This window comes from Alligator mississippiensis, chromosome 10 (genome assembly GCF_030867095.1).
Source record: "Alligator mississippiensis isolate rAllMis1 chromosome 10, rAllMis1, whole genome shotgun sequence".
In the NCBI taxonomy this organism is placed as follows: Eukaryota; Metazoa; Chordata; order Crocodylia; family Alligatoridae; genus Alligator; species Alligator mississippiensis.
In genome coordinates this window covers 33,705,106-33,732,624 of record NC_081833.1, presented here as the reverse complement: position 1 = coordinate 33,732,624, position 27,519 = coordinate 33,705,106, and the positions used below count along the sequence as shown (strand labels likewise).

The 27,519-nt window shown below is 47.7% G+C and overlaps 1 protein-coding gene across 1 annotated transcript in view; it reads right to left on the bottom strand.

The window, feature by feature from the left end:
* Positions 1–27,519, bottom strand: part of AIFM3 (apoptosis inducing factor mitochondria associated 3) — a 280,485-nt gene that overhangs the window by 99,629 nt on the left and 153,337 nt on the right. Inside the window, exons 10-11 of the mRNA XM_059713630.1 lie at positions 22,628–22,719; positions 1,675–1,805 (exon numbers count right to left, since the gene is read on the bottom strand). Of these exons, the coding sequence (XP_059569613.1) occupies positions 1,675–1,805; positions 22,628–22,719 (223 nt within the window). The remainder of the gene's footprint in view (positions 1–1,674; positions 1,806–22,627; positions 22,720–27,519) is intronic.

Genomic DNA, 27,519 nt, shown 5'->3' with positions numbered 1-27,519 from the left:
ATTGACAAACGGGGTGGTCCCCCAGTGGCTGACTACTGGGGGACTACTTTCAGTGGAAGTGCTGGAGGCACAGCGGCAGTGGAAGTGTCGGCGCCTGCTGCCGAGTACCTCCTGAGGTCTTCCCAAGTATCCCCCGGGGTACGCATACCCCAGGTTGAAAACTCCTGGTCTAATAAAAGGTATCATCTCTGAACCAAGAGTTCTAGATTTTTGCATTTTTTGTCTCAGACCAACATGGCTGCCAAATACATCCCTGAAACATGGAAGATGCTGAATTTTAGCCGATTTTTGGATTATAAACTTCATTGCTGAACAATAAGAAAGATTTCTACACTTCCCTGCTTGCCATCTGACACCAACAGGGAAGGAATCCTGCTTGATCTGCACCATAGGTGATGTGTAGGTCTTCACCAATTAACTTTCCCTGAGGCTGGTGGAGGGCGAGAGAGCCCAAAAGCCTGCAGAAAAAGATTTTTTTTGCAATTTCTCAGTTGGTCTAATAAAGGTATCATCTCTGAACCAAGAGCTCTAGATTTTTGCATTTTATTACATATTATGCATCAGTAAAATAGTGTGCAAATGAACTACTTGAAAAGACACATTAATGTATGTGAAGACATGTCCACTAAGGACTCACTGTTACTCCTACTACCTGGGCAGCCACATGGCTCTCGTCACAGTCTATATTCTGAAATTCTAATGAAGCTTTTTGTCACAGACTTCCACAGAAGTAGGAGAAGGTGTATTGAGCTGTAGGCATCTGTATGATTAGGGTGTTTTCCAAGGCCACAAATAGTATAATACTTAAGATATTGTTATTATTTAAAAAATTGTCTATTGTCATATCACATGCCAAACCAGCTAGAAGTGTGCTCTCAGAACTGTGCTAAAACAATCTGAGTCTGTGTATGGTGAGGGGTGCTCCCAACTACCAGCAAGCCCTGCTTGGGTGGGCTCCCTCTGACTCTGTAGCCCAGTTTCACTGGCAGGTTCCCCTTCAAGCAGGGGTGGGCAATTATTTGGGCCTGCAGGCCACATGGGGAGTTCTGGCATGTTGTTGCAGGTCAGGTCAGCAGCCTCCCCACACAATAGCTCACAAAAACTCTCTGAGTAGCCCCATCCCATCCACCTAGCCATGCGTCCTGACTACACAGGTCCCAGCCAGTCTCCATGGAGAACCTGAGATTGCGGGGCCATGGCCCAGGGCAAAGCTGAGATCCACTCCCCGCATGTCCCTGCCCTTAGAACTGGTGCCCATCACAGGAGTGTGCAGGCAGCAGATCATGGCTGTGCTCTGTGCTTGGCCGGGATGGGACTGGGGCTGGGATCCAGGGGAGTAGCATTCAGGAGTGGGATGGGTGGGTGGGGGAGGGGGACCAGGGCTGGGATTGGGGGGGCCCTGGCCCCGTACTGTCAGTGCCCTATGATCCCAGCCCCAGTCCCACCTGCCCACTCCTGGATGCTGCTTCCCTGAATCCCATCCCTCACTGAAGGTGGAGCAGAGCTGTGATACAGCCATGGACTGTATTTTTCCCACTCCTGCCTTAAAGCTAGTTAGAATCTGCTAGTCACCTAGGAAACTGGGGAACTGTAAAGATAATTTCAAAGGGAAAATACTGCTGAAAGGCCCCTCTATGAGATGCCTGGCATATTCTTCCAAAGAAGAAAGCTCACCAAGGAAAGAGGCTCCCACTACAATGACATTCTTGCTGGTAGCCAGTTTTACAACCCGGTTGGCATCTTCAGGGGTTCGGATGTTGAAAACATTCTCCACTTCTTTGCCTTTACAGCTAAGGGTTTTGGGTCTGAAAAATACAAATTTAGAAAAAGCCATTTTAGTTCTAATTTTTGGTTTTCATATACATTTCCTCTGTTAACTGACATGTCATGACAAGATCCTCAAAAGGCCAGTATACTGCTGCATTTAACTTCAAGTAATCTGACAATGCTCCTGTCACTGCTAGACATGCAGTAGTGTCTCCAGTCATTTCTAGATATTAATTCTTATACAATCTTGATCTTAACCCCACCTTTTCTGTCAGAAAGGGTAGCAACATATTTTTTTTTAATATTTTTTTCTTTTCCATTCTCATAGATACACCCAGCCCTGATCCAACCCCACAGCCAACTTTTTCTAGCTGCGCAAGGGAGGGGAGACTTGGTAGCCAGTTTCATTGATCCATTTCCTTTGGCTTACAAGGCCTTGGCTACAATACTTCTCTTCAAGGAACTGAAGGTAAATCCTATCAGGGTATAGGTGGGAGGGGGAACAAACTTTCAGGAGTCCAGCAGCAGCAAACAGAAATAGTGTCTCAAGGTGTCTTGAAAAGCTGCCAGATATTGAACGTGTACCACAGGGCATCAACCAAGATAAGTGGAGCAATTCACTTGATTTGTCTATTGTTTCAGGCTTCCAGCAGACTCAGGAAAGTGACACTGCATTGGTTACAAATGATTTATTTTCCAAGGGTATTTCTAGGACTATGAGGACTATAAAAATATTACCTAACAGAGAAATCTGATTCCAGGGAGAAATTCTGTGACTAGGAGTGAATTCAGCAGACTCTGGATGAAGAATGAATGGGGCCCGTAGGTATAACTTGCTTTGGGGACACTGAAAGAACCTGAATCAATTGACTATCAGGCCAGGATACTGTATATGTTTGGGAAGTCTACTGAGGAGGACATTTTGGTCAAGTGGAATGGATGGATATATAGTAGTGTAGTATCCATTATCTGTCCCAAGGTGGGTCTTCAATCCCCCAGCAGAAGCTGACGCCCCACGCCCTGCAACTGTCGAAGTGCTGACCCCCGTCCCCTGGCGGAGGGGTTTGAGGATGCATTGACGCCACAGGAAGTGGAAGCCCACCTCAAGAGGACCAGGGACACTGCCCCTGGCAGGGACGGTATCAGGTACAGTCTACTCAAAAAACGTGACCTGGGCTGCCTTGTTCTTTCTATTCTTTTCAACAGGCGCACAGAGTTCCGGCGCATGCCCGTCATCTGGAAGAGGGCCATGACGGTCCTCATTCACAAGAAGGGAGACCCGACTGACCCAGGCAACTGGAGACCCATCGCCCTGCGCTCCACCATCACCAAGCTATACGCCAGCTGCCTGGTGGCCCACGTCACCGACTGGGCAGTGACAGGCAGGGCTGTCAGTCGGAGCCAGAAGGGCTTCATGTCAACAGAGGGCTGCAACAAGCATAACTTCACCCTCCAGATGGCCCTGGACAATGCCTGAAGGACCAGGAAGCAGTGTGTGGTGGCGTGGCTGGACATCTCCAATGCCTTCAGCTCCATGCCCCACCGCCACATCTCCGGCACCCTCTGCGAGCTGGGCCTACCAGACGGTGTCATTGACCTGGTGCAAGAGCTCTACCACAGACGCACCACAACCATCCGTGCCACCAACAGAGAGACCGCGGAGATCTCCATTCTGTCGGGGGTGAGACAGGGCTGCCCCCTCAGCCCCATCATCTTTAACCTAGCCAGGGAACCGGTCCTTCGAGCCGTGGCAGGCGGCCCCAGCAGGCTCAACTTTTACAGCCAGAAGTTGAGCGTTCTGGCCTATGCCAATGACCTCATTCTCCTCGCCCCTGACACCACCCAGCTGCAGCAGATGCTGGATGTGACATCCAAGGCGGCCAGGTGGATGGGCCTGCGCTTCAGCATCACCAAGTGCACCACCCTGCACATCAATGGCAGGCAGAAGAGCCACGTCCTGGACTCCACCCTCACAATCCAGGGCCAGGCGATGAGGCACCTGTGCAACGGCAAGGCCTACTGATACCTGGGGACACCCACTGGCCGCCGGGCCAAGCAGATGCCGGAAGAGACCATCAACAGGATCGCGTAGGATGCCCACAAGCTGGAATCATCCCTGCTGGCCCCCTGGCAGAAGATAGACATGGTGAACATGTCTATCTTCCTCATCCCCCAAGTTGCATTCATCCTGAGAGGCTTGGCAGTCCCCAAGGCCCCCCTCAAGAAGGCTGATGCCGAGATCCGGCGGCTGCTCAAGAAGTGACTGCACCTGCCGCTAAGGACCAGCAACGAGGTCCTGCACATCCCCTACTGTCAGGGAGGTGCCAACGTCCCCCTCATGGGAGACCTCTGCAACATCATAGTAGTCACCCACGCCTTCCGCCTTCTGACCTGCCCAGATGCCATGGTAAGTATCATCACTGACAGCGCCCTAGAGGAGACCACCTGCAAGAGGATCATGAGACAGCCAACCAGACATGACTTGGCCACCTTCCTCAGTGGCTCGCTGGAGGGCAAGTTCAGCAGAGATGGTGGGGACTTTGCCTCACAGTAGAGCTGAGTCCACAATGCCACATGCCACCTTGGGAAACGCATTGGCTGCACCTGGACCTGGACTGAGGAGCACCGGGAGCTGGGAGTCTCCCAGCAACCAGCTCTGCATGCTGACCATGTCACCATGACACCCCGCACAAGGACCTTCCTGGAGAGGTTCCTGAAGGACACCGTCCGAAACTAGTACGTCAGCGACCTGAGGGCCAAACCCGACCAGGGCAAGGTCTTCAACATCATCTCAAAGTGGGACTCCAGCAACCACTTCATGCCCAGTGGGAGCTTCATGCACTTCATGACTGGTGCTTCCTCCACTGTGCCCATCTCAACTGCCTGTCTCTGAACTGGGCCGTCCGCTTCGGCCACTGGGACAAGAGGCTGGCAGCTCTGCCACAACGCTGTCCAGGACTGCCTGGTGAGGGCCATCCCAGCTGCAGCAGGGGAGATCTCTGTGAACCACACCATCCCGTGCTGCGAGAGCCAGATGCGACCTGACATTGTCATCATGAACAAAGAGGCCAAGAAGGTTGTGATCATGGATGTAACCATCCCCTTTGAGAACTGGCGCCAAGCCTTCACCGATGCCCGGGCTTGCAAGCGGGAGAACCACACCCCGCTGGCCGACATCCTGAGGGGCCGTGGCTATGACGTGATGATCGATGCGCTCATCATGGGAATGCTTGTAGCCTGGGACCCCGTGTCTTCTGCCGCTATGCCAAGCTGATGCACTGCTTCATGGTGTCCAACACTATCCGTTGGTCCCATAACATGTATGTGGAACACATCACGGGCCACCGCCAGTACTCCGACCCCACCAGACAAACCGCCACTGGACCAGACCCAGAGGGGACCACCTGAACCCCCCTTCTGCACCAGACAGACTTCACTTTGAGAGGATTCTTCAGCAACGGACGACCTTGCTCCACCCGAAGAGGACCCCTGCAATAAGATTCTATATGGACTGAGACACTTTCTTTGAACCACTTCCTCCACCATTGCAGACCACTGTAACGGGATTGTGTGTATCTATCTTCTTTCTCTCTCAGCATTGCGAACCCCCTTCCTCCCCTTCCCTCTTCCCCCCACGCCCAGGCTTAGTTGGCTCACATTGTATTTCCTGTAACCTAGTTGGGTTCCCCTCCTCACCCTCATCCCTCTAACGTTAGTCCCTCACTCAGGCGATATGTGTTTCCCTACTGGCTTTGTCATCTTTTTTGGATTCACAATCCTAAACATTTACTAATAAAAGTCAATCCATTAGCCAGTATATTAATTTTTCTTACTGTTGCAGGGTAATTTGGAAAATTATTCCACTAGTAATTATTGTCAAGGGGTCTCATACGATTCCAAAAGACTAAATCTTATTTTTAGAAGTGACCTTGATGCCAAAATTTCAAAGGCATGTAGATATCTAGAGCAGGGGTTTTCAATCTTGGTGAGGGAAGGGGGGGAAATAGCAGTGCAGAGTGGTGGGTGGTGGTGGCAGCGGCCGCTACATATGGGCCTCCTCACCCCCCTGCATCCAGCCAGCCGGGTGGTGCCTGTGCAGCCCGCAGAGGGGCACTGCTGCCCTTGCCCCCCTGTCCCTGCTCCTGGGAGGTGGCAGTGCGGGGTGATGGGTGGTGGTGCTCCATCCCTGACTGTTTGTGCATACCCCCTAGGACCTTCCCAAGTACCCCTGAGTGTACGTATAGCCCCAGGTGAGAACCCCTGACCTAAAGGATGCAGGGTCAGGGGTTCTCAACTGGGCCCTATTCGATTCAGATTCAGCCCAAATCAGGGACAGTGATTCAATTCATTGATTCGGATCACTGTCCCCAATTTGATTTGACCAAATCTGAATCTGAAGATTCGATGCCGATTCAGAGAATCAGCGATTAGGTCATAGACACAGCTTTAAAAGTTTTTTCTATATACCTCGAGGTACCAGGCATGGCTCGTGAATGCTGCAATGGTGGGGCAGATCGAATGTCCCACAGGAGCATGGGGGAGCCCCTCGTATGCTCGGTGGTGAACCTGGAAGTGGACCAGAAGTACTTCTGGTCCACTTCCAGGTCTGCTGTTAAGTGTGCTGGGGAGCCCTCTGACCCCTTTGGGATGCTCCATTTTCCCCAGCATCACAGCATTCATGAGCCACCTGCTAACTTGAGGTATATAGAAAAAACATTTAAAGCTGTGTCTATGGCTGAATCTTTCCAAATCTCTCCAAACCTATTCGGAGGGTTCCAATTCAATTCAGAGAGATTAAAGGGTCTCCTGATTTGATTCAGAGCTTTGGCCACCGAAATTGGGCTGAATCTCTGCTGAATCGAATCAGTGACCAAAGCTTTGCACAGCCCTAATGCAGGGTCTTGTAGGCACCTAGATGCATCGTTAGAAGAATCTTGGAAAATCTGGTCCCAAGGGCCTAAGTTGCTTATGAAAATATGCTTAGACTTTTAAGTCGATTAGACAGTTTTAAAATGTTATTTTGGGTGCCTAAAGCTGGTATCTCAGACACCTGGATCTGTTTTTAAAACATTTTTCAAACAGTAGGGTAAAATATGAACTTTTAATTTACTTTTGAATCTTGCTAGTTAGCTTTTTAGAGTAAAGTAAAAAAACACTGAGAACAATCTTCTGTGTTTATGTGCATATTCCTCCAGCAGTCACCCCATGGGCAGGAGGTAAGAGCTAGTAACCTCAAGCAAGATTTTTCTTGAAAGTCTAAATCACATAGTTATGGGTGAGGTGCATCAAGTTGTGGATGAAATGCTGGGTCCTGTGAAATGCAACTGGTCAGACTACATAATCTTAAATTTCTTTTAGTCTTAGACATATGAACCTATGAATAATCCCATGTGAAAGTATTACCTTTCCTTGGTGTCTCTATGGAGGTGGAGTGGGCATGTGTGCATTTCTCGAGTCTATCATTGTCACACCTGGGTTCTAACACTTCCCTTGGCACGTGGACTAGATCTGTTGAGAGGATTGAGAAGGGAAGAGTAACTCAGAAGTGGATGAGTATTGCTACATCATGGGAAATGAGAAATCTACTTATGGAGGGTACTGTCTAGAACACCTCCACTCTTTTAGTATGCACAGTGCCTCTGCAGTACTACAAGTATGTAATGATACCATATACAAGCAGCCAGGTTAAGGCTACATAGTTCAGTGGTCAAAAAGCAATGCATATGAACATTACTGCAATACATGCAAATATAACTTGAACCACAGAATCCTAAGGAAGTGCCCTAAACACTAGCTTCTAAAGCCAGGTTTTTGCGTCACAGTACCATATGTACTCAAATACAAGACAAGGGTTACACCCCCCACCCCAATCAGCATGGGAGAAAAAACTCTTTGTCTTATATTTGCATACAAAGAAACCTAATTAAATACTTTAGCTGTCATTGAACTGCTGTCAAAAAAACCATGTGTTCAGTAATGGAAACCAACTATGAAGTTGATTAAGTGCTGCCAAAACTAAGGCTGACTATAAAACACATAGTCCATATTGGGGACACATGTTGATGGAAACCTACCACAAGGATTTTTGAGTCATTCAAAAACCATGTGCAGCCCTACTACTAGCAAACATCTTCCATTCCCACCTGGGGCTTCAGGTACTTTCAAATCCTTTAGCGGGCATCCTGGAAGCTTGGGGTTCAGATGCCCTTGAGTTTTGCTTGCCCTCAGCCATATAGATACAGGAGCAAGCTAGGGAGGAGACTCCCATTTCCATAAAGTTGTCATGTAGCTGAGATCCTCCTACTGGAAACTGGCCAGTGGGAAGCTAACTATGAGGCTCTTGTAGGGAGCCCTGTCTGCAAGCAGACAAGGGTGCAACCTTCCATTACACAAGGTTGTTTTTTTTTAAAGGACAATTTTTCGTGTTCCAAGTCAAATCAGCCAAACCAATTCCAAATCCATAAGTCATTCAAGAACTATATGTGGCCCTACTACTGGCAAACATCCTTCACCCCTGCCTGGGGCTTCAGATGCTTCCAAATCCTTTGGCGGGCATCCTATGTGCAAGTCGAAGTCCAGAGGCTTGGGGTATGAATGTCCCCAAGTTTCACTTGCCCTCAGCCATACGACTGCAGGAACAAGCCAGGGAGAAGTCTCCCATTTCCACAAAGTGGACATAAAGCCAAGATCTTCCCACTAGAAGCGAAAGTGGGAGGTTAACTACACATTACCTCCGCCTGGATTCTACCCCTTGCCAGAAAAGCAGTTATCCCCAACAACTAGGAAAACTGCCTTAGTGGTCATGGTGTTTCTCCTATATAAATTACAGCCCACATCAATAAGATTTATGATTGCACCCATTAAATGCAGTCCTCCCACCCTAATGCTGACTCTTTAGTCATTGTGAGCCACTATATTGTATACTGTTGGCTTCCTCTTCACTCCCACAGCTGAGTTGTACCTTTCTTCCTCATTTCCAATCATTCATATTTCTTCACCAGCCTTAAATACCTGGCAAACATCACCAAACAGGGCCCCAAACAGTTCACCCAGAATCCCTGTGTTGCAAATGATTAGTATGGCCCTGCCCTCCATGAAGTGAAGCTGGACCAGGTTGCCTTCCACCTCATAGATTCATAGATGCGAGGGTCGGAAGGGACCTCAACAGATCATCGAGTCCGACCCCCTCCCTAGGCAGGAACGAGTAGTGGGGTCAGATGACCTCATCTACATATAAAATTTTTGGGGATCCCAGGACTTGTGACAAGAATACCCAGTTCCAGCCATGAGTGAGGAGCTAATTAGTACATGAATCCTTTGGGGGTGGGGGAGGGGGTGATATCTGGAGTACACATACTTACTAAGCAGGGCTGAGCTGTGGGATCACCGTGCTTGGAAGGCTGTTGACTCTGCTGGGCCCAGTCCAGTTACCTATATGGTAAATTATAAGCCTTTGGGCTTTGGACTAATACCATTAGGAGGAGTATATGTACTCCTGATAGTGACAGATTTCAGAACCCTGACCAGAGAAGTCATCCTCTATGGCAGTGGTCTCCAACCATTTTAAGTAGGAGATCGCCTTTGGAATTTAAAAGCAACCCAAGATCTACCACGTACCACACACCACGCTGTGCCCCCTCCCCTCCGCCCAGCAGGTAAGCCGGGGGCGGGGGTGCAGATCAGGCAGAGGGAGAAAAAATTATCTGGGGGCAAGCCTCCCCATCAGGTACATGTGTGGGAGAAGCGGGGGAGGGGCAGATCAAGGCTCCAGCCCTAGCCCCACTTCCTCCCTCATTGCTGGGGCCTTGATCTGCCACCCCTCCAACAGCAGGGAGGAAGGGAGGGGGGTTGGAGGGGCAGGCCCTGCACATCTAGGGCACAGGATGAAGCAGTGAGCGGTTTGTCTGGGGGCCACAGGGAGGGGTGGCGTGCACTCTGGCAGGGCATGGGGTGGTGTGTGTCCCCGGATCTGCACACCAGCCGAGCCAGCCACCACTGCAGGTTGGGGCTGAGGCTGGGGCTGTGTTTGGTGGTGCTGAGATCGGAGCTATATGGGGGGTTGCAAGCTCCTGAAAATTCAGTGTATACCCTGCTCCCAGCAGTGCCATCTGGCCCGACCACAGCACAGTGCAGTGCAGCACAGAGCAGAGCAGACTGCCACCATGAAGAGCATGGCACTGTCTTTCCTTTCTCCCACCGCCTCCACCACAGGATCAATGTGGGGCGTGGGTTGGGACTGGAAGGCAGCACTGCGCTCTTCACAGTGGCGGTCTGGTCTGGTCTGCTCTGCGCTGCACTGCAGTTGGGCAGTGGTGCTGGGAGCAGGAGCTATGGTGAATTTTTGGGTGCCTGAAGACCTACACATAGCCCCTCTCCCAAGCACTGTCCGGCAAAGCGCGGGCCCCAGCTTGCAGTGGCAGCTGCCCCAGCTGGCATGCAGATCCAGGGGCACATGCCTCCCATGCACTGCCAGGCTGCATGGTCCCCCCTCCCCGTGGCCCCCAGACCAGCCACTCGAGGTTTTGTTCCCCGCCTTGGCTGTGCAGGCCTGCCCCTGCTCCAGCCCTCCTCCCTCCCTCCTTCACCACTGCTGCAGCTGCCAGTGCCACCTGGCATTTGCTGGGGCATGTACCCCCCATCTGTGCATGGCAGAGACAGCTGCTGTGCACAGATGGGCTTGGGCTTTGTCCCCTGAGCCCAGCTGCAGCTGGCCCAGGAGCAGCCCAAAGCCACGTGCATCCAGCCATTGGGTTGAGCCTTGTTCCTTGCCCACCCAGCCGTAGGACTCACATAGTATCGAGCCACTCCTGGGTAGGCTGCAGCTGGGCTCAAGGCAGAAAGTCCAGCCCAGCCTGCAATGGCAGCTGCCTCTGCCATGCACAGATGTGGGGGCACATGCCTCCTGGGGCCTTCATCAGGGTGCACACAGTGCAGGAGCCACCTGAACTCAATCCTCCCACCACCTGCCCGGCCGGCCGGGGCCTCACTCAATTTACACCTGTTTCTGGCTCTGTGGCACTGCCCCTGACCAAGGAGGCCTTGATCTGGCCCCTGCCCCTTCCCTCCCCCACAGACTGACCTGCTGTGCTGGGGGTGGGGTGCGCGTGTGCATGCACACATGCTCACCCCCCCAACCCCCCCCAGCCTTAGATAGACTCCAAGGTCTACTGGTCATTTGAGACCCACCAGTTGGTGATCACTGCTGTACGGGCACTTGACCAAACAGCAAGGGGCCCTGACAGCTCACTTTGACCAGGTCATCTCCTGCTTCTGGTATGCACTGTGGAAAGCCAGGAACCTGCTCATAAACAGACACTTGGACCCCACAGTTGAGGACTGTATTAAAATAGGATTGAGTGAAATGTACTGGTACTATAGAAAGACAGAAGATAACAACAGGAAAGAAATGGCAGACCTCATATGGTGGAGAGGGAACTGGCATAGACTTTTTCGGAGGCAAACCCTCTGAAAGTTTATCTTCTACCTAGGAGGACTTTTACAATCTTTGATTTCTCCTCAGCCTGATGAAGGGTGCATATGCCTGAAAGCTTGCAAGGAAAAGATTTTGTTTGCTATTATTTAGTTGGTCTAATAAAAGATATTGCCTCTGAACCAAGAGCTTTGTGTATCTCTTGATTCTGACACGTCACTTTTGTGTTTGATCTGCGTCACAGGGCACTAAGGTGCCTGCTCCTATTAGAGCAGAGATTGCCCAGGGAGGGAACACAAAGGACCAGATAAGAGCTCAGGTGCAGGTTGCCATGGCAACTGACTAATGAGGGAATTGGCTGCACATGTACCTGGTCAGGTGACCGGAAGAGGCAGGGCCCTAGGCCCATATAAACCCTAGGGCTGGGACCAGGCAGTTCAGGTCCCTACCAGTAGCCGAAGGGGAAGGAGCCTTCAGGAAGGAAGGGCTCAGAGATGCTACAGCTATTGGATACGCTACCCTTAGGGCTAATGGGGCACCAGGAGCTCATAAGATACCCTCGCCCACAGGCACCCAGTTTTAGAGAAGGAGTTTTACTCTTTTAAAGGGGCAGAGCATGTCTTTCACTTTGTTACATTATAGCCCAGGGGCTTATGTTTGATTGCTGTCTGATAACACCGGTAGTTTGGGTGAAGCTATTTTGGGGAAGGAGGAGGACTCATTGGGGGCCCACAGCAGCACGGGGACCCTGGTGCCAGAGAGGGCACAGCATTTGGGGGCACAGAGCCCAGAGCCGAGGGGCGCAGAGACAAGGGCTGTGGAGACCCCAGCAAGGACAAGGGGCCGAATTATAATGAGGCCTAGGCAAGACAACGCCAGTACCATCTGCGAGGCTTGGGGCATGATAAAAGAGTGGTTGAAGCCATGCATATAACCCATAAGGCTGAGAGACTCAGGCACCATACACCATAACGTGGTACGCCAAGGGGTCTATGAACCACAGGGTTCAGTAAGATCTAGCCAGACCACGTCTAAACCCAAACATCAAGGGCAGCCTCCCTATATCAATTATACCAGCAAGATGTGGTGGGTGAGATAGAGGGTGCCTGTAGGGCAAGACTGGCACAGTTAAGGAGCCTAGGGGTAACACAGCCACTCCTAGAGACCCCACCCTGCTACAATCTGAATAAGAACCTGAAATACTGAAAATATGCTTGGGACAAAAATTTCTACAGATATTAATTCAGAATTATCTAAACAAAATATTTTGACTTTTTAATCAAAGTATTCTGAATATTCCCTTTGTAAAATCAGAAATTTGTTTTTAAAATAATTCTGTTAAAATGTCAGCTTTGAAAGAATATCATATTTTAAAAACCTATGGTTAAAAAGGCTTAGCTTTTTTTGTCATGGCTATTAGTAAAAACAAATATTATTAAGCTACCAATCTGGCTCACATAAATCTTTAGCAATCCAAATAGCATCATTAACAATTTTGAGAAGAAGGATTTTTCTTCCTCCCTTTTTGATTTGAATTAGATTTTTCTGTAACTGATATTTTCAGCTTTGGGATGTGTATGCATATTTTAAACAGCAATTAAATTGTTAACATTTGCTTGAATTTGAAACAGGTGGACAGTTAACATCTTTGCAATAGCTGCTACTCTAAATTTTGTCTACATTTTGCAATGTAGTAGAAATGCTTCTATTCTTTCCAAATTTTCTCGATATGTTTCTCAATAAAATATTGTGAAGTATGTGCTGTACCCTTGTAACAAGTGCACGCCCAACTTGCCTGCTCACTGCAGCATGGGCCGCCAGGCTGCATCCAAGCTGGCCTGCCCTGCACTGACCAGGAGAGCTGTGCTGATTGGCCCAGAGCCTGGGATGATGGGCCAAAACCATGCTGGTGCCAGCTGGGACACCACAAACAGGTCCAGCTCCTCTCTTCCCTGCCAGAGTGCCCAGGCAAGAAAGACAAGGTTCTTTGGGTGGTTCTTTGGATGAAAGGTTGTGCGCTCTCTGTCTCTCATTTAGTTAGTCTGTTAAGGGCATTTTTACACATGTTTTAGGATACAGCACTGTGCTAGGACATTAGCAACATGTTTTAGGACATTAGCAAGCTGTGCTAATTAAAAGTACCCGCATGTCACATGTATCAGCATCCCACATGTCCCCATGTTGAAAAAATAGTGGCAGGACACTTTAGAACTAAAGCTGATCGAAAGTGTTTTATTTCAAAGCGCCCCGGTATTATTTTTTCAGCGCGGGGACACATGGGAGTGCTGACGCACCTGATGCAGAAGGCTGCCAGAGGGCGTCAATTTCCATGCTCCAGCAGACTCAGTTAATCAAGTCTGCCCTGATGTGCTGGATTACCAGCAAATTGGAGCAGGCTTTTATTAGAGCAACTAAATAGTTGGAGAACAATTTTTAAGCAAGCTTTCGGGTTCAAAAACCCTTCGTCAGGCTAAGGAAGTTTATGCAGTTGGCGTGTGCTCTTCCTGGATGGAATGAAAAGTAAAGAAGCCAGTGGCTGGGCTGGTATGCGTACAAGACAGGTTGTCAGTGAAAATGTAGATTGAGGAGTCAGTGGGTGAGAGACAGGCTGGGGGGGGAAGGGGGATGAATAGTGGAGAAGTACCTGGGAAGTCAGCTGTCAGGCAGGTTATAATGTGTCATAAATCCAATGTCTATATTTAGTCCATGATTTTTAGTGTCTAGGAGGTTGATGAAGTGGATTTCATAGGTTCGTCCCTGGGAAGTGTTTTGTAAGTTTCCTTTGAGGATCAGGACTGAGAAATTGGAGAGAGAGTGGTTTTCTTGTAAGAAATGTGCCCCCACAGGTAATTGGGTATTCCTGTCTTTGATAGATTTCTGGTGTGCAATCATTCTGGTGCGCAGTTGTTGTTTGGTCTCTCCTATGTATTTTCCATCTGGGCATTTGGTGCATTGGATGAGATATATTACATTTCTGGAGGTGCAGCTGTAAGATCCAGGAATGCTGATGGCTCTGTTGTGGGGTGCAGTGATTGTAGGGGTGGTGGAGATGTGTTGGCAGGTTTTGCATTTCTTGTCATGACTGACTGCCTGTCTTGTATGCATACCAGCACAGCCTCTGACTTTTTTTATTTTTCATTCCATCCAGGAAGAGCACACATCAACTGCTGAAACTTATTTAGCCTGACGAAGGGTTTTTGAACCCAAAAGCTTGCTTAAAAATTGTTCTCCAACTATTTAGTTGGTCTAATAAAAGATATCAGATTCACCCAAGGAACCTTGTTTGCCTATGTTCTGAGACTGACACGGCTACAACCTACACCCCTGTAACAGGGAACGAAGATGCTCTCCCCACTGTTAGAGGGCATAAAGAGGAGCCAGATGTTTTCCCCGTGGCCAATAGGAGCCTGGCCACTCTCCGTGTGATGGAGGGAAAGCCAGCTGTCTTGCCCTCAACCAGGATACCTGGAAGAACCTTGGATGCTCTGTGGCATGCTCTCTCTGCAGGTGAAGCCTGGAAGTGCCCTACCTGCAGTATGGCAGGGATTAAGGGCTTGCCCAGAAGCCCACACCAAGGGACCCAACTTTGGTGGAGCCCACAAAGGGAAACAGGGGAAGAGCCTTCCTGATGAGGCCTGCTGGTGGCATGGGCCCAACAGGGGTGTCTGTGGACCAGAAGCACACCAGCAGGCATCTAGTGGGAGCTCTGGCCTCACTTGGGCATAGCAGTGACCGCCACAAAATGGAGCCAAACCTGGCCTAGCGCTAAAGCAAAAAGAGCCTGCCAGAGAAAGCATCCTGCCAGTATGTATAAGAGGCCTAACAGTGGGGATAAAAGGGGTATGCAAGGCCCCAGAGCAACCCATACCCCAGAAAACAGAAAACTTGGAGCAGCGAGGCATCATTGCCCTGCTTGGCCACCAGGCCTGATATACCCGAGTTTACATTAGCTGTTCGGTTTCTGTTTTGAAAAGCAGAAGGCTGTAACTAGATCCTTATGGATTCAAACCCCATCATTCTCCCAGTGGAGAAGACTAGGCCGCACCATACTCAACTCAATGGGAGTGGCTACAACACCCTAGTGGAAAGGGGTAGGGTGTAAGGGAGGAGGAGCCCCACAGAAGATACACCACCTCAATCACACCTGAACCTTCAGGGAAACACTGATACTACCTCCAAGCAACTGCAGTTTCACCTAGTTGAACAACAAGTCATAGCGGGTGAGTGGGTCAGGTGTGATGTGGTGCATGGAGGTGGAACATGCCTGCAGCTTGTCGACAGCGGTACTGGGTGTGAGCTTGTCACAACACTAAATAAACCTATGCCTCCTAAAAAGAGCATCGAGGGTCCTCCTATTGCCAAGGTTAGAATTAGGGTCTTATTTTGCAACGTTCACTCATGAGAGTAACCTTTAATCATGAAAGCGATCCTATTATGCTGGAGGAATAGCAACACCATAGTAAAGACTGAAAAAGAGTTGTCATTTACTTTTAAGAAACATTTTAAGAGAGTGGCAAAAAAAAAAATGAAAAGCAGAAATTCAAACTAACAGATTACCTATTATTCTATATTAGTTTGATGCAGATTACGTGTATATGCCCAGTATAACAACACTTCAGAAACTCACATTAAAAAAGTTAAGGAGTCATCTCATCTTTAGCAAAACACAGATAGAATTTGAGTCTAAGGTTTCTGTCTTGTATAGTAATGTATTCATGCTTCTCAGGACAATAGAGTTCTTAGAGTTATTTTTGTTTATATTTTTTAAAAATTATTGAAAAGAAATTGATATGAATCATCTCAGTAATGGATAGACAATAGTTACACTGCATGAAATGTCAGTGTATAATGGGTTTCATTAAAATCAAGCAGGAATAAAAAATATTCTTTTACAAAGTGAAATACTCACTCCAGAAATGTCAAAAGTTCCTGAGTCTTTTTACCCTTGCATTTTGTGCATTATGATACTGCCTTTATCACACACTAAAAGACTTCACAAAATGTAAGGCCAGAGGACCATTACAATCAGCTGGTCCGACTGTACTGGAACAACAGGGAAGGCTTTATGCTCCTCCCTCCACCCGATCCACACCCATGGCATGGTGGGGAACACAGAAACGGCAGGTTGCCAAGTTGGAGGGGAAAAACCCAGCCTGGAGTAGGTCCTGAGGAGACCTGGGAAAACCCCACACAAACTCACTTGAGGGTGCAGCTAAGTGGCAGCATGCTGAGAGGCCAACAGATTGGTCGTCTGGTGTTTTGACAGAGAAGAAAAGACAGCTGCTGCTGACTGAAAGGAGGCAGCAGTGTGTGCCAGCTGCAGTGCTGCCAGGTGTGGGTAAGAGGGGCAAATGGCCCCAGACTTTTCTGTTATTGTACATTTCTGTTAATCACTGGTGAATGTGGAGGGAGTGTAGGGATGGAGGAGCTCCCAGCCAGCCGTGCCATGTTTAAACACACAGGATAACCAAACGGACAAGTCTGGCCAGCCCTCAAAGAGACAGGCCCCAATTTGGATGTTGACTACTGCAAGCGATAAATCCTACCTGCAGGAGGATTACACATAATAATGGTGAACGTCCTCCTGTTATGTGAATTAAGCTTACAGCAAGTCAAGTGAGCAAGCAAGACAAGAGACAGTGGCACCTATAGGACAATCCTGGTCAGAGTAGTACCCAGGCGTGGGCACCTACCACTGACACGTCCACACTGACCTTCAATATATAGGCCTGAACTTCTGGTCACATGGAGCAGCTCTTCCAGAAAGACAGCTGTTGTTGACTGAAGGATGTCAAAATATGGAGTATGCACAACAGCCTTTTGTAAGTTGATCCTATAGTTTATTACTCGTCCCATTTAAAAAAATTACGCTTTATTTCCAGTTTGCTATTGTTTAGCTTCAAATTGGACATTTTGTACCTTTGTCTACCAGCTTAAAAATTTTCTGCTGTCATAAATACACATCTTATAAAGACAGAAGGGACCCCTGGGATCATCTACCCCAAACTCCTGTATAACCAGCTATAGGCCTTCCCCAGTTTAATTCTTGTCTGTCTAAGTGTGTCTTCTAGATAAACACCCAAGCTTGATTTTAAAATTGCCATCCCTCACAATTCTTGGTAAGTTTTTTGAATGGTTAATTTTCTTCAAATACTGAAAAAGTCTACTTTGAGTTTTCCAGATTGAACTTTCAACTGTCACTTTTCAAAGAATAATTGCCTATTAATGGGTCAGGGAGAGAATAAGAATGACACTTCAGTCTAGTAGTTTGTGAACTCCCTTGGGAAGGGGGACACAGGGATTCCAGTCCATTCTCCAGTGAATATTTAAACATTTTATATTAAGGATTCATTGAAGATAGGAAAAAACCCCAGGTATCCTTGGTCCAATCAAGATGCATGTCCTAACCACAGGTGTGGTGGTGAAAGTACTCACTCAGCTGATGAAAACGTGAGTTCAAGTCGCATTGTGCAGAAAAAGGACTTGTACCTCTGAGATTACTCTTTTAGAAGGCAGGGTAGGTTAACTAAAAGAGAGAGAGAGTTCGCTAGAGTGAGTGCGTGCACAAACTTTTGTGGGCTGAAGCTCACTTCATCAGATGCTGATGAAGAGAGCTTCAAACCATGAAAGGTTGTGCGCTCTCTGTCTCTCATTTAGTTAGTCTGTTAAGGGCATTTTTACACATGTTTTAGGATACAGCACTGTGCTAGGACATTAGCAACATGTTTTAGGACATTAGCAAGCTGTGCTAATTAAAAGTACCCGCATGTCACATGTATCAGCATCCCACATGTCCCCATGTTGAAAAAATAGTGGCAGGACACTTTAGAACTAAAGCTGATCGAAAGTGTTTTATTTCAAAGCGCCCCGGTGTTATTTTTTCAGCGCGGGGACACATGGGAGTGCTGACGCACCTGATGCAGAAGGCTGCCAGAGGGCGTCAATTTCCATGCTCCAGCAGACTCAGTTAATCAAGTCTGCCCTGATGTGCTGGATTACCAGCAAATTGGAGCAGGCTCCTTGCACTTGTATGGGAGCCCTAAAGGTACATACCTACCCTGTCTTCAGACTGACTTCAGACTAACGTAGCTAACTACCTCACAGTGGGTACATCTACATAAGACACTTCACTGAACCTTAGAGTAATCTAATGTGCAGTAAAAAACATCATCTACACTGCACAGTAGATCAGTCTAACATTCAGTTTTCTAGTACCTGTAGATAGCTGAAGGAGGGAATTTGACCAGGTTCTCTCATACTAGATGAATGCTTAACCATTGTGCTATTAAGTATAAGAGAACAGGGATTACCTCCTTGAGTCACATTTTGGAGTGGGGAGGGGGGGAAAATCTCCCTGCTCAGTTTTTTTCAAGGTACCAAAATTCCTTTGTTGATATAGACAATGAAGTTCAGTATGTCTGTACTGGTTCTTGTAGGCCTTCCTGAAACATCCATCCATCCATCCATCCATCCACCATAATTACATGCGCGCGCGCACGTGTGTGTGTGTGTGCGTGTGCACGTGCATGCATGTATATATGTACACACATGTACTAGAAAAATGGTGCATTAATTAATGCACGATACTGCATATGTAGACACTAACTGAGAGCAAATTGCTCCCAGTAAGCCCAGGCGGCAGGGGCCATGCTGCTGCCTGGCTAAGCCCAGATCTCCTTGGGGCAGGGGAGAGCTGTCCTTACATAGCCAATAGCTCTGTCCCAGCCTGGGGGAAGATCGGGCTGGCCCTAAGCCTGGGAGGGGGGGGGGAGACAGGGGACTGTCCTTGCTGGACAGGCAACTCCATCCCAGACAAAGGGAGATCAGGCTAGCCCTGGGCTGGGGGGAGAGGAAGCTGTCCCAGCTGGGATGGAGCTGTCTACCCATATCCAGCTGGGACAGTTTCCTCCCTGCTTTGGCTGTTGCTGTGGGGCAGAGCAGGGCAGGAGCAGCCCTGGATTGGGCTGCTCCCATTAGGCTCAATTTGCTCCTGATGCAGGCACATGTGTAGACATGCACCTGGCAGCACTTAAATGAGCCTGAAAATTTAGAAGCATGAATTGCATATGGAGATGAGACAGTTATTATGGAATTGCCTAATTAGCTCTGCAGAATGTCTCAGTGCCTACATGTCCACAGCTACTAGGTTGGAGTAAACTAATAGACTCTGGAGCAAGTTAGCACTTATAAATACAATGGAATGCTTTACTTTGCAGCAACACACATACATACAGATGCTGATGGGGATGGCTGGGGCATCAGGGTGGTTAAGCATGGGGGCTGCCTGCACTGAAACACCTGCGTGTCCCAGCTAGCCCCTCCAGAGCACACTGAGCCAGGTTGGAGCAGCCCTGAGTCAACAAGCTAACCCCTTGGGCCCTCTGCCAGCTGGGGCTGCTCCAACCTGGCTCAACATGTTGCAGTCCTGGGCACCCAGGAGCAGTCAACCACTGTACATTAATATGCACATGTAGACATTCCCAGTGACTGTTTTAGACAGAGTTTTGAGGTACAAGAAGGGGCTCCTCTCCTCCCTTGTGTCTTGTGAGAAAGTTGCACATAACTTCAGTAGAGAGTTCATGCCTGTGAATACCCAATAAAGGGAAGCACCTAAGTCCAAGGGGGGAAATCAGTAGTGAGTGTGATTTAAACCACAGCCGCCTTCTCAGAATTTTTCATTAGCTAATTTAAGTCACTCTCTGCTCAGCATGTTGACTTTTGTGTATTCCTTTCTTGGACATCTAAGTTTTACCATGCACTGGATAAAGAGAATTACACACTTGAGTGTGTAAATGCAGGCTATGGATTCCAGCAGGTGGGAAATTCCTTAGTATTTTTATCACTGTGGTGCTTAAGGTTGAAATTCTTTTCTCCTTCATGCATCAACAGTGTGGTGCCTAAGAATGGACAGGGTTTTGCGTGATATATTTTTATTGGACCAACTGTGTAGGTCAAAATTCTCTCCCAAATATAAGAAGAATATTAGCCCTAAGTCACAATCTAAACTGACCCTATTCCAGCAGCTACATAACTGCTTAGGGGTCTAAATTCACTGGGCATACCTCCACTTTGGTCTCCAAAGATCCCTAGATACCAAGATGTAAGCTTCTGAGTATGGTCAGAAAGTGATCTACTTTGAGCCAGAGGATGCCTAGCTTCCACCTAAGTTCCACTGTGATCCAGTATGGAATTGCAACGTTCTTAAATTCTGTGTAAGTTCCCAGTTTCACAGATCATGCCCAATTCACACTGAGTTCATTGAGTTCAGTACAAAGTATAGCACCCTCATTCACCCTTACTCAGGACCACAGCCAGTGATGGTGTCTCCCTTTTACATAATAGTCTAGACTAGGGGTTAGTAACCTACTGACTTTGGTATGTATCTGACCTGCAGAACCCTTTTATCCAGGCTGTGGAGGTGGAGAGTGACCAGGAGTTTTGGTGACCGGGAGATTCCACAGCAGCTGGGTGACAGCAGCTGTGGCACTGCAATGGGGAGTGGTGACAGTGGTTGCATCAGCAGCAATTCAGGCTATATTAGAAGTGGCCTGTGCTCAGAACTAACACCAGCTCCAAAACATTACCAACTCCAGATCTAGAGGTTAGAACATGGTCTCACATGGGAGAGCTGGGTTCTAGGCTCTCCTGACCCTGATGGGATTTTTTTTTAAACTCCCATTTCTTAGAGAGTGCCTTATTCACCGGGTATACAATAGTCTGGGTAAGGATATCTTCAATTCCTCCTGTTGAAGCTGGACTATCTAGCAGCCAAGAATACAAGACACAATAGATCAGAAGTACAGCAAACAAGGAAATGGGACTATATGGCCCAGGAATAGGGCATTGGCTACTGAGAGTAGAAACCTAACCTCTAGTCCTCATTACCAAGACTGTTTACAAACTAGAAAGTCACTGCAGAAGCAGAAATTATTCTTGCAGCAGGGACCTAAACCCAGCTCTTAGCCTTCTCAAGGGAAGTGTCCTCATCACTGGGTTACAGTCAGGGTACATGGATATATATTAACAGAGGCAGAGGACCCAAGTGTCTATCCTTCCTTCTGATTTACCTGATTATAACTGGGGAAAAAATAGTTAAGTCCCTTTTATGACAAACCATAAATACTCGGTCCTTAACTTCAGCATTTCCTGACCTTCAACTGATATTTCATTTTAAAAGCTTAATGTTTTGAGCATAATAATTTATGTATAATTTAAATTCTCAATCTATTATATATAGTTAATGGGCACATTTATATGTGTGCTTTAATGCACATTAGCATATTTTAAAGTGTATTAAAGCATCACTGAAAAAAACATGCTTTTACTTAATGTGCATTAAAATAGGCTACACATTAAGCGTGACTCAAAAACCATGCTCTTACTTAATGTGCATCAAGACACGCTAATGACTTACACACATGCAGGGAACCTGCTCTGACATGCTGGAAATTCAATGCGTTGGAGCAGACTCAACTAATTGAGTCTGCTGGAGCATGTAAATTGATGTGCTCTGGGAGCCTTGCATATCATGTGAATTAATGGTACAGTGCGTCTCTGCACTGACAAAATGGCAACAGTGCACTTTGAAATAAAACATGTTCAATGTGCTTAAGTTCAAACTGCACCACTATTATTTTCTTAGAGAGGGGATGTGCTGTGCACTGATACACATGATGCGTAGGTGTTTTTAATTAGCACGGCTCGCTAATTAAAAGTGCCTGGCGCCACATCATAAATGCATGTAAAAATGCCCTCACAATGGAGATACTAGATTTAATGTGCCTTAACTAAAGCACATTAATGTACATGTAGACACACCATACTGCTCTCTGAACTGTTTAAGAGTTAATTTTAGTAACTGGACAGGCAACATCTGTAGCTTTTTATTACCTATTACCCTGCATACTGCTTCATAAGTTATCTGCATCAAAAAGTATTACAATTTAGATCCTTTTTGTTTACAAACTATCCACACATTTCCTTTGATTGATGCATATTTATTCAGTATTCAAAATTACTCTGTAAAGGATTTCTGAAAACAACATTTAGTTTACATGTTGGACATGAACTATTCACTGTAACCATTACTTCAACAATCATTATCCATCATTAGCTAGCCTGATCTTTGATTTTTGCTTCCTAGGTTGGATGACTCCAAAACAAAAAGAATCTTTAGATTTGGCTGTGCAGACATTTCTAGCATGAATGGCTCCTTAAGTGAATATATATTCAGACCAGGATTCCTAGATGAATATATAATCCCACAATATTCATAACACTTTTCTTTTCAGAAAATATTCTTGCAAACAAAAATTTCCTACTCATATGGCTAATTCAGTTCCAGTGTTGGTTCTATTTCCCTAGGCACAAGTACCTTATTTTCTAGGATAAGTATAACTTATCTTGGTGTGCAAAATGTTTGTAGCTTACGTGCTTCCAGTCGCTATCAGCAGTTTGTTATATTCCATCTTAAATCCATCCTTGAACACAGCTATCTTGTTCTTGATATCCACAGCTGCAACCTGAAATCATTTCTAATTAATGTTAAAAGATTAAATCAGCTGTTTTTGAGATAACAAAGGGCCAAGCCAGATGTTGTTTCAGGTAGGCTTGAGCACAAGGGCTGTTAACTTCAGAACATGCTTACAGCCTCTCCTGGCACTCTGGACTGAAGTTGCCATGGATCATGTTGCACTAGCTCATGTACGCAAATCAGTCATTTTATATTAATTGTGAATTGATTTATCCCTGATGGAAATCAGGGAAAGACTAGTACCAATTAAAGCAGGGGAGGTATAGAATTGGTGAGTTTTGTCTAAATTCATTGTCATTGATCAAGGAAGAGACACAGGTAAGAAGTTTTCATTTGTTTCTGATAGTCAAATGGTATTCCATCCCTGTTCATTTGTGGCTTGGTACAGAAGATACAGACATACCTGCCAAATGTCACTCATCTGTGGTGACAGTCAGACACACCTGCCCTGTTTCTACTGCTTCCCTGTCACCTCAAATGTCACTTGTGAGTAGAGCAGCAGGCAGCGAGCAAGACTTCCCCTTCAGTTTCTCCTCCTAGCTAGCCCCAAGGCCCCCTTCCTAAAGCTTCACCCCTACTGTGCTGTTTGGTATACACAGAGGGCCAAAAGATTGATTCTAAAAATCAACTTTTTTCAGCGACAGCTGAGAGTCTCACATCATACGATTCAAGCAGACCAGGCTTTTAACACATTCACCAAATATGAGATTAGAGACAGTACTATGGGTGTTGACAACCCTGTGGGAAGAAGTGAGGAGGAACAGAATATTGGCCGTCTTGCTTGGCTACCCCCACAGCACCTGGCAGATGGCCATGGTGCAAAAACGACTTCAGTAGAGGCAGAGGAAGGAGAAAGCAGGAGAAGTGGGAAGCAAGGAGTAATGGAGGGGAAGGGACAGGTTGAAGAGAAAATGATGAAGAGACTGGGAGATATAAATGTTGCAAGAGTCATAGGAGGGACTAGACACCACATGGGGCCATCACACGACACTGGAATATGGACTCTTAGTGGGGACTGAGGCAGGGTGATTCAAGAGGAGGGGAAGAGAAAACAGAACTACCTTACGTGATCATTGCCCACTTGGAGCACAAATGAGGCCTCATTTGGCTGCGTCCACATGTGGTGTGGATGTTTGGTTCCCCAGGGACAGCTAGCAGCAGTGCAGCTTATGCTGCTGCTAGCTCCCCTGGGGAACACCTGGCATGTGGCAAGTTACCCCAGGGCCAGTAGGGGAGGCTGGGATCAACACTTGGCTGGCCAAAGCAGCCTTCCTTGGGGTTCTGGGGCCCTCCCGGGGCTGCAGCAGTGGTGATTCTGCCATGCAGAGCCTGGCTGGCAGCCACAGTGCGGCTCTGGGCAGCCTGGCTCTGCTTTTGAGGGTGCGTGCTGCCCAATTGAGCATTGCTCTTTTTTTCTTCAAAGATTTTTTTGACCCCTGGATATCCAGGAGTCAAAAAACACTCCACACTGCTCCCTTCCCGTGCAGGGAACAACTGATTGTGCGGTACCTGGTACCACAGACATGTCTGCGGCACCACATACCACATGGCCGCACTCGTCTGGATGTGGCCATTGGTTTTGCTTTGTATTAGTTCTCAGGAACAAAGGGTGTTTGTCCTAGGCATGCCCCACAGCAGCAGCCATTAAATACTGAAATAATCTAGAAGATTTATCATCTATGTGGACATGAAGCCCTACCCTTAGGATTCATAAAAAATGCACACATTCATTTCATCTTGCACCAGGAAATGTGCTTCTGTGGCATCAGAGAAAAATAGCATGGCAGAACCACTTCATAGAATCACAGAAAAGTAGGGTTGGAAGAGATCCCAGGAGGTTATCTAGGCCAACTCCTTGCTTAAGGCAGGATCATCATTTTTTAAGTTATTCTAGACAACTGTTTGTCCAGCCTGCTCTTAAAAAACTTTGGAAGCAGCCCTCATACTACTACCAGATACGATGCCTGAAACACCAAAACTCACCCATTATCTTGCCTTGGTAAGGCAGAGGTCCGAGGGCACGGTCAATATCCTAGCTGTACAAGAGCAAGAAGCTACTTTGTTAAAATATTCTCAGAAGATCTGAAAAACGAACCATGTCCCACCACTGCAGAAGAAGGCAAAACCCACTGCAGTCAATGCAAGTAAGACCATGGGGTAAAATTCTTTCCTGATCCCAATGTGGTGAATGATATGACCTTGAGGGGAGAAGCAAGATGCTCTAGCCAGGACCCTCTCAGTTTTCTGAGTCCCAAATAAAGTATCAGCACATCCCAGCCAAAGGGTGCATACACGTGTTACTTTTCTATCAAGAAAATTGCAGTTCTCCCAGTAGAAACGCTAAGTATACAAATGTTCACAATTTGTCCCTAATCAAGTATGATGGTTTTGGGAGAAAATTAACTCAATCCAACCCAGTAGAAGTGGCCCTCGTACAGTTTCTACCAGGAAAGTGAATTCACATACGCTCACCCTTCTGATAGAAGTTGCCACACTATGCCCCAGCATCCCAGAATGCATTGTTCTGCCCATTCCCCCAAAAGGACATAGTCTGTGACTCAAGCTGGACTTCACTACTCCCCTTCTCTGGCTGCCTCAGGACTAGGAAATCCCAGCCCCTTTCACCAGCCCTGCATTGCACTCCAGGGCTGCAGGGAGACATTGAGTGCCAAGGCAGCTGTGTCCCCTGCACGTGACCCACACCTGCCGCCCCGAGAGCCAGAATGCCCCTTAACATGGCTGACACAAACAGACCTGAGACCAGCATGGCCCCACCCCCAAGTCGGTTCTGGTGTTTCCAGTACATGAGGCAGAACAGACAAGATCAGATGAGCAGTAAGGTGACCTGGGCCAATCTATGGCTTTGGGTCAGCAAGGAGCTGACATGGGCCAAATTGTGGTTTGGGCGAGATGGGCCAGGCTAGTTTAGGTTGACATAGAGCTGTCCCGGGCTGGTTTGGTCATTGGTTGCCAGGGCCAGGCCAGACCTGACCCAGGCTGGTTTGTGGCTTGGTTGGTGACTGGACCCAGGCAGTAACTGGACACAGGCAGAGATCAGGGACCTCCTTGCCCCCTGAGACAATGAGGAGACTTACGAAGATCTCAAAAGCCATAAGAACAAGGAAGTATACCACCAGATTGCCATAGAAATGAGAGTTTAGAGCCACAACCAGGACTGGCAGCAGTGCAACCATCAATGTGAACTGGACCCCCAGGGTCAAAAGGCACACCATGCCCTTCTTTAATAAACTGTCACACATCCATGAGCTGGACCATGTTGTCAACATTGTAAACATATTTCACACTAAAAGGAAGGTGGAGAAGATAGCAAAAACCACCCAAGGTGCAGAAGGGCCCTGGGGACACAAGGGCACCAGGTCACACTTGGTGGTGGAGCCTGATTTGATGTCTTTCAACCTGTTCTTCAGTAGGGTCCTGAGCACTGAGGGGTAAGACATGGGGCACAGCTCTGACAGTGCAGAGTTGATAAGCAGGATGTGCCCCATGATGCTGTACCATCCACATTACAGATGGCCCTGAGAAGCACCTATTCATAGAATCCCCAAATCATAGAAAATTAGGGTTGGAAGGGACCTCAGAAGGTATTCTAGTCCAATCCCTTGCTTAAAGCAGGACCATCCCCAACTAGATCATCTCAGCCAAGGTTTTGCCTACCCAGGTCTTAAAAACCTCCAAGCATGAAGATGCCACAACTTCTCAGGGTAGCTTGATTCAGTGCTTTACTACCCTCCTAGTGAGACGTTTTTTCCTAATATCTAATATCAAATTCCCTTGCTGCAACTTGAGACCGTTGCTCGTTCTGTCATTGGCCACTACTGAGAGCAGTCTAACTCTATCCTCTTTGGAACCAGCCTTCAAGTAATTGAAGGTTGCTATTAAATTCCCTCTCAGCTGTCTCTTCTCCAGACAAGATAAATGTAGTTTCTTCAACCTTTCCTCATGTGCCCCAGCCCCCTAAACATTTTTGTTGTCCTCCACTGGACTCTTTCCAATTTGTCCACATCCTTTCTATAGTTGGAGGCGGGGGGGAGGGGAAGAGCTCTCTGGGTTGTATCCTCAGGTCCCTGGCTGAACAACCCTGGGTCCTACTTCTCTGCAGGTATTTTGTTTGCAGATCTCAGAGTTTCTCAAGTCAGCCAGGCAGTCTCCTTCTGCCTCCTGGCTCAGGAGCACCTTCCCTCTCAGCCAGACTGCCCTGCCTGCTCACGCAGTGGCTTTTTGCGCCCCCTAAGCCCTGCCCTATCCAATCATGTGACCCTGCAGTGCCCCACAGGCACTCCCTCCCTGTGCTTGATGACCTGCCTGCCTTCTCAGCTAGGGCTTAGGTAAGCAGTCCCTTGCTTCTGGGCTGCCTACCTGCCTGGGTACAGTTTGCTACCCTGCTTCCTCTCCCTGAGGGAGTTACCCTCTCAGGATAAGTCCTTGCCTGTAGCTGGCCACCTGTCCATTTGCTGACCTTCAGCTCATTACCAACTAGCCATCCTTCTGGCTGCCAAATCTACTACAGCCAGCCTGTTCTATGAAGTGGTCCCCTGACCGGCCACAGATGTTCTCAGGGGTGACGCGTAGGGGGTACATGTGGGTGCACATGCACCCCCTGAGTGTGGCAGGGCACCCCCTGCAAAAAGACACCTTTCCTTGATGGCGGCTGTGGGTGGTCGCTGCCCCTTGGTTGGTACTCTTCAAGGAGGTGACAAATTTATCCAAAAGCTATGGGAGGGTATTAGTGGGAGACTTCAATTTTCCAGATATCTGCTGGAAGAACAAT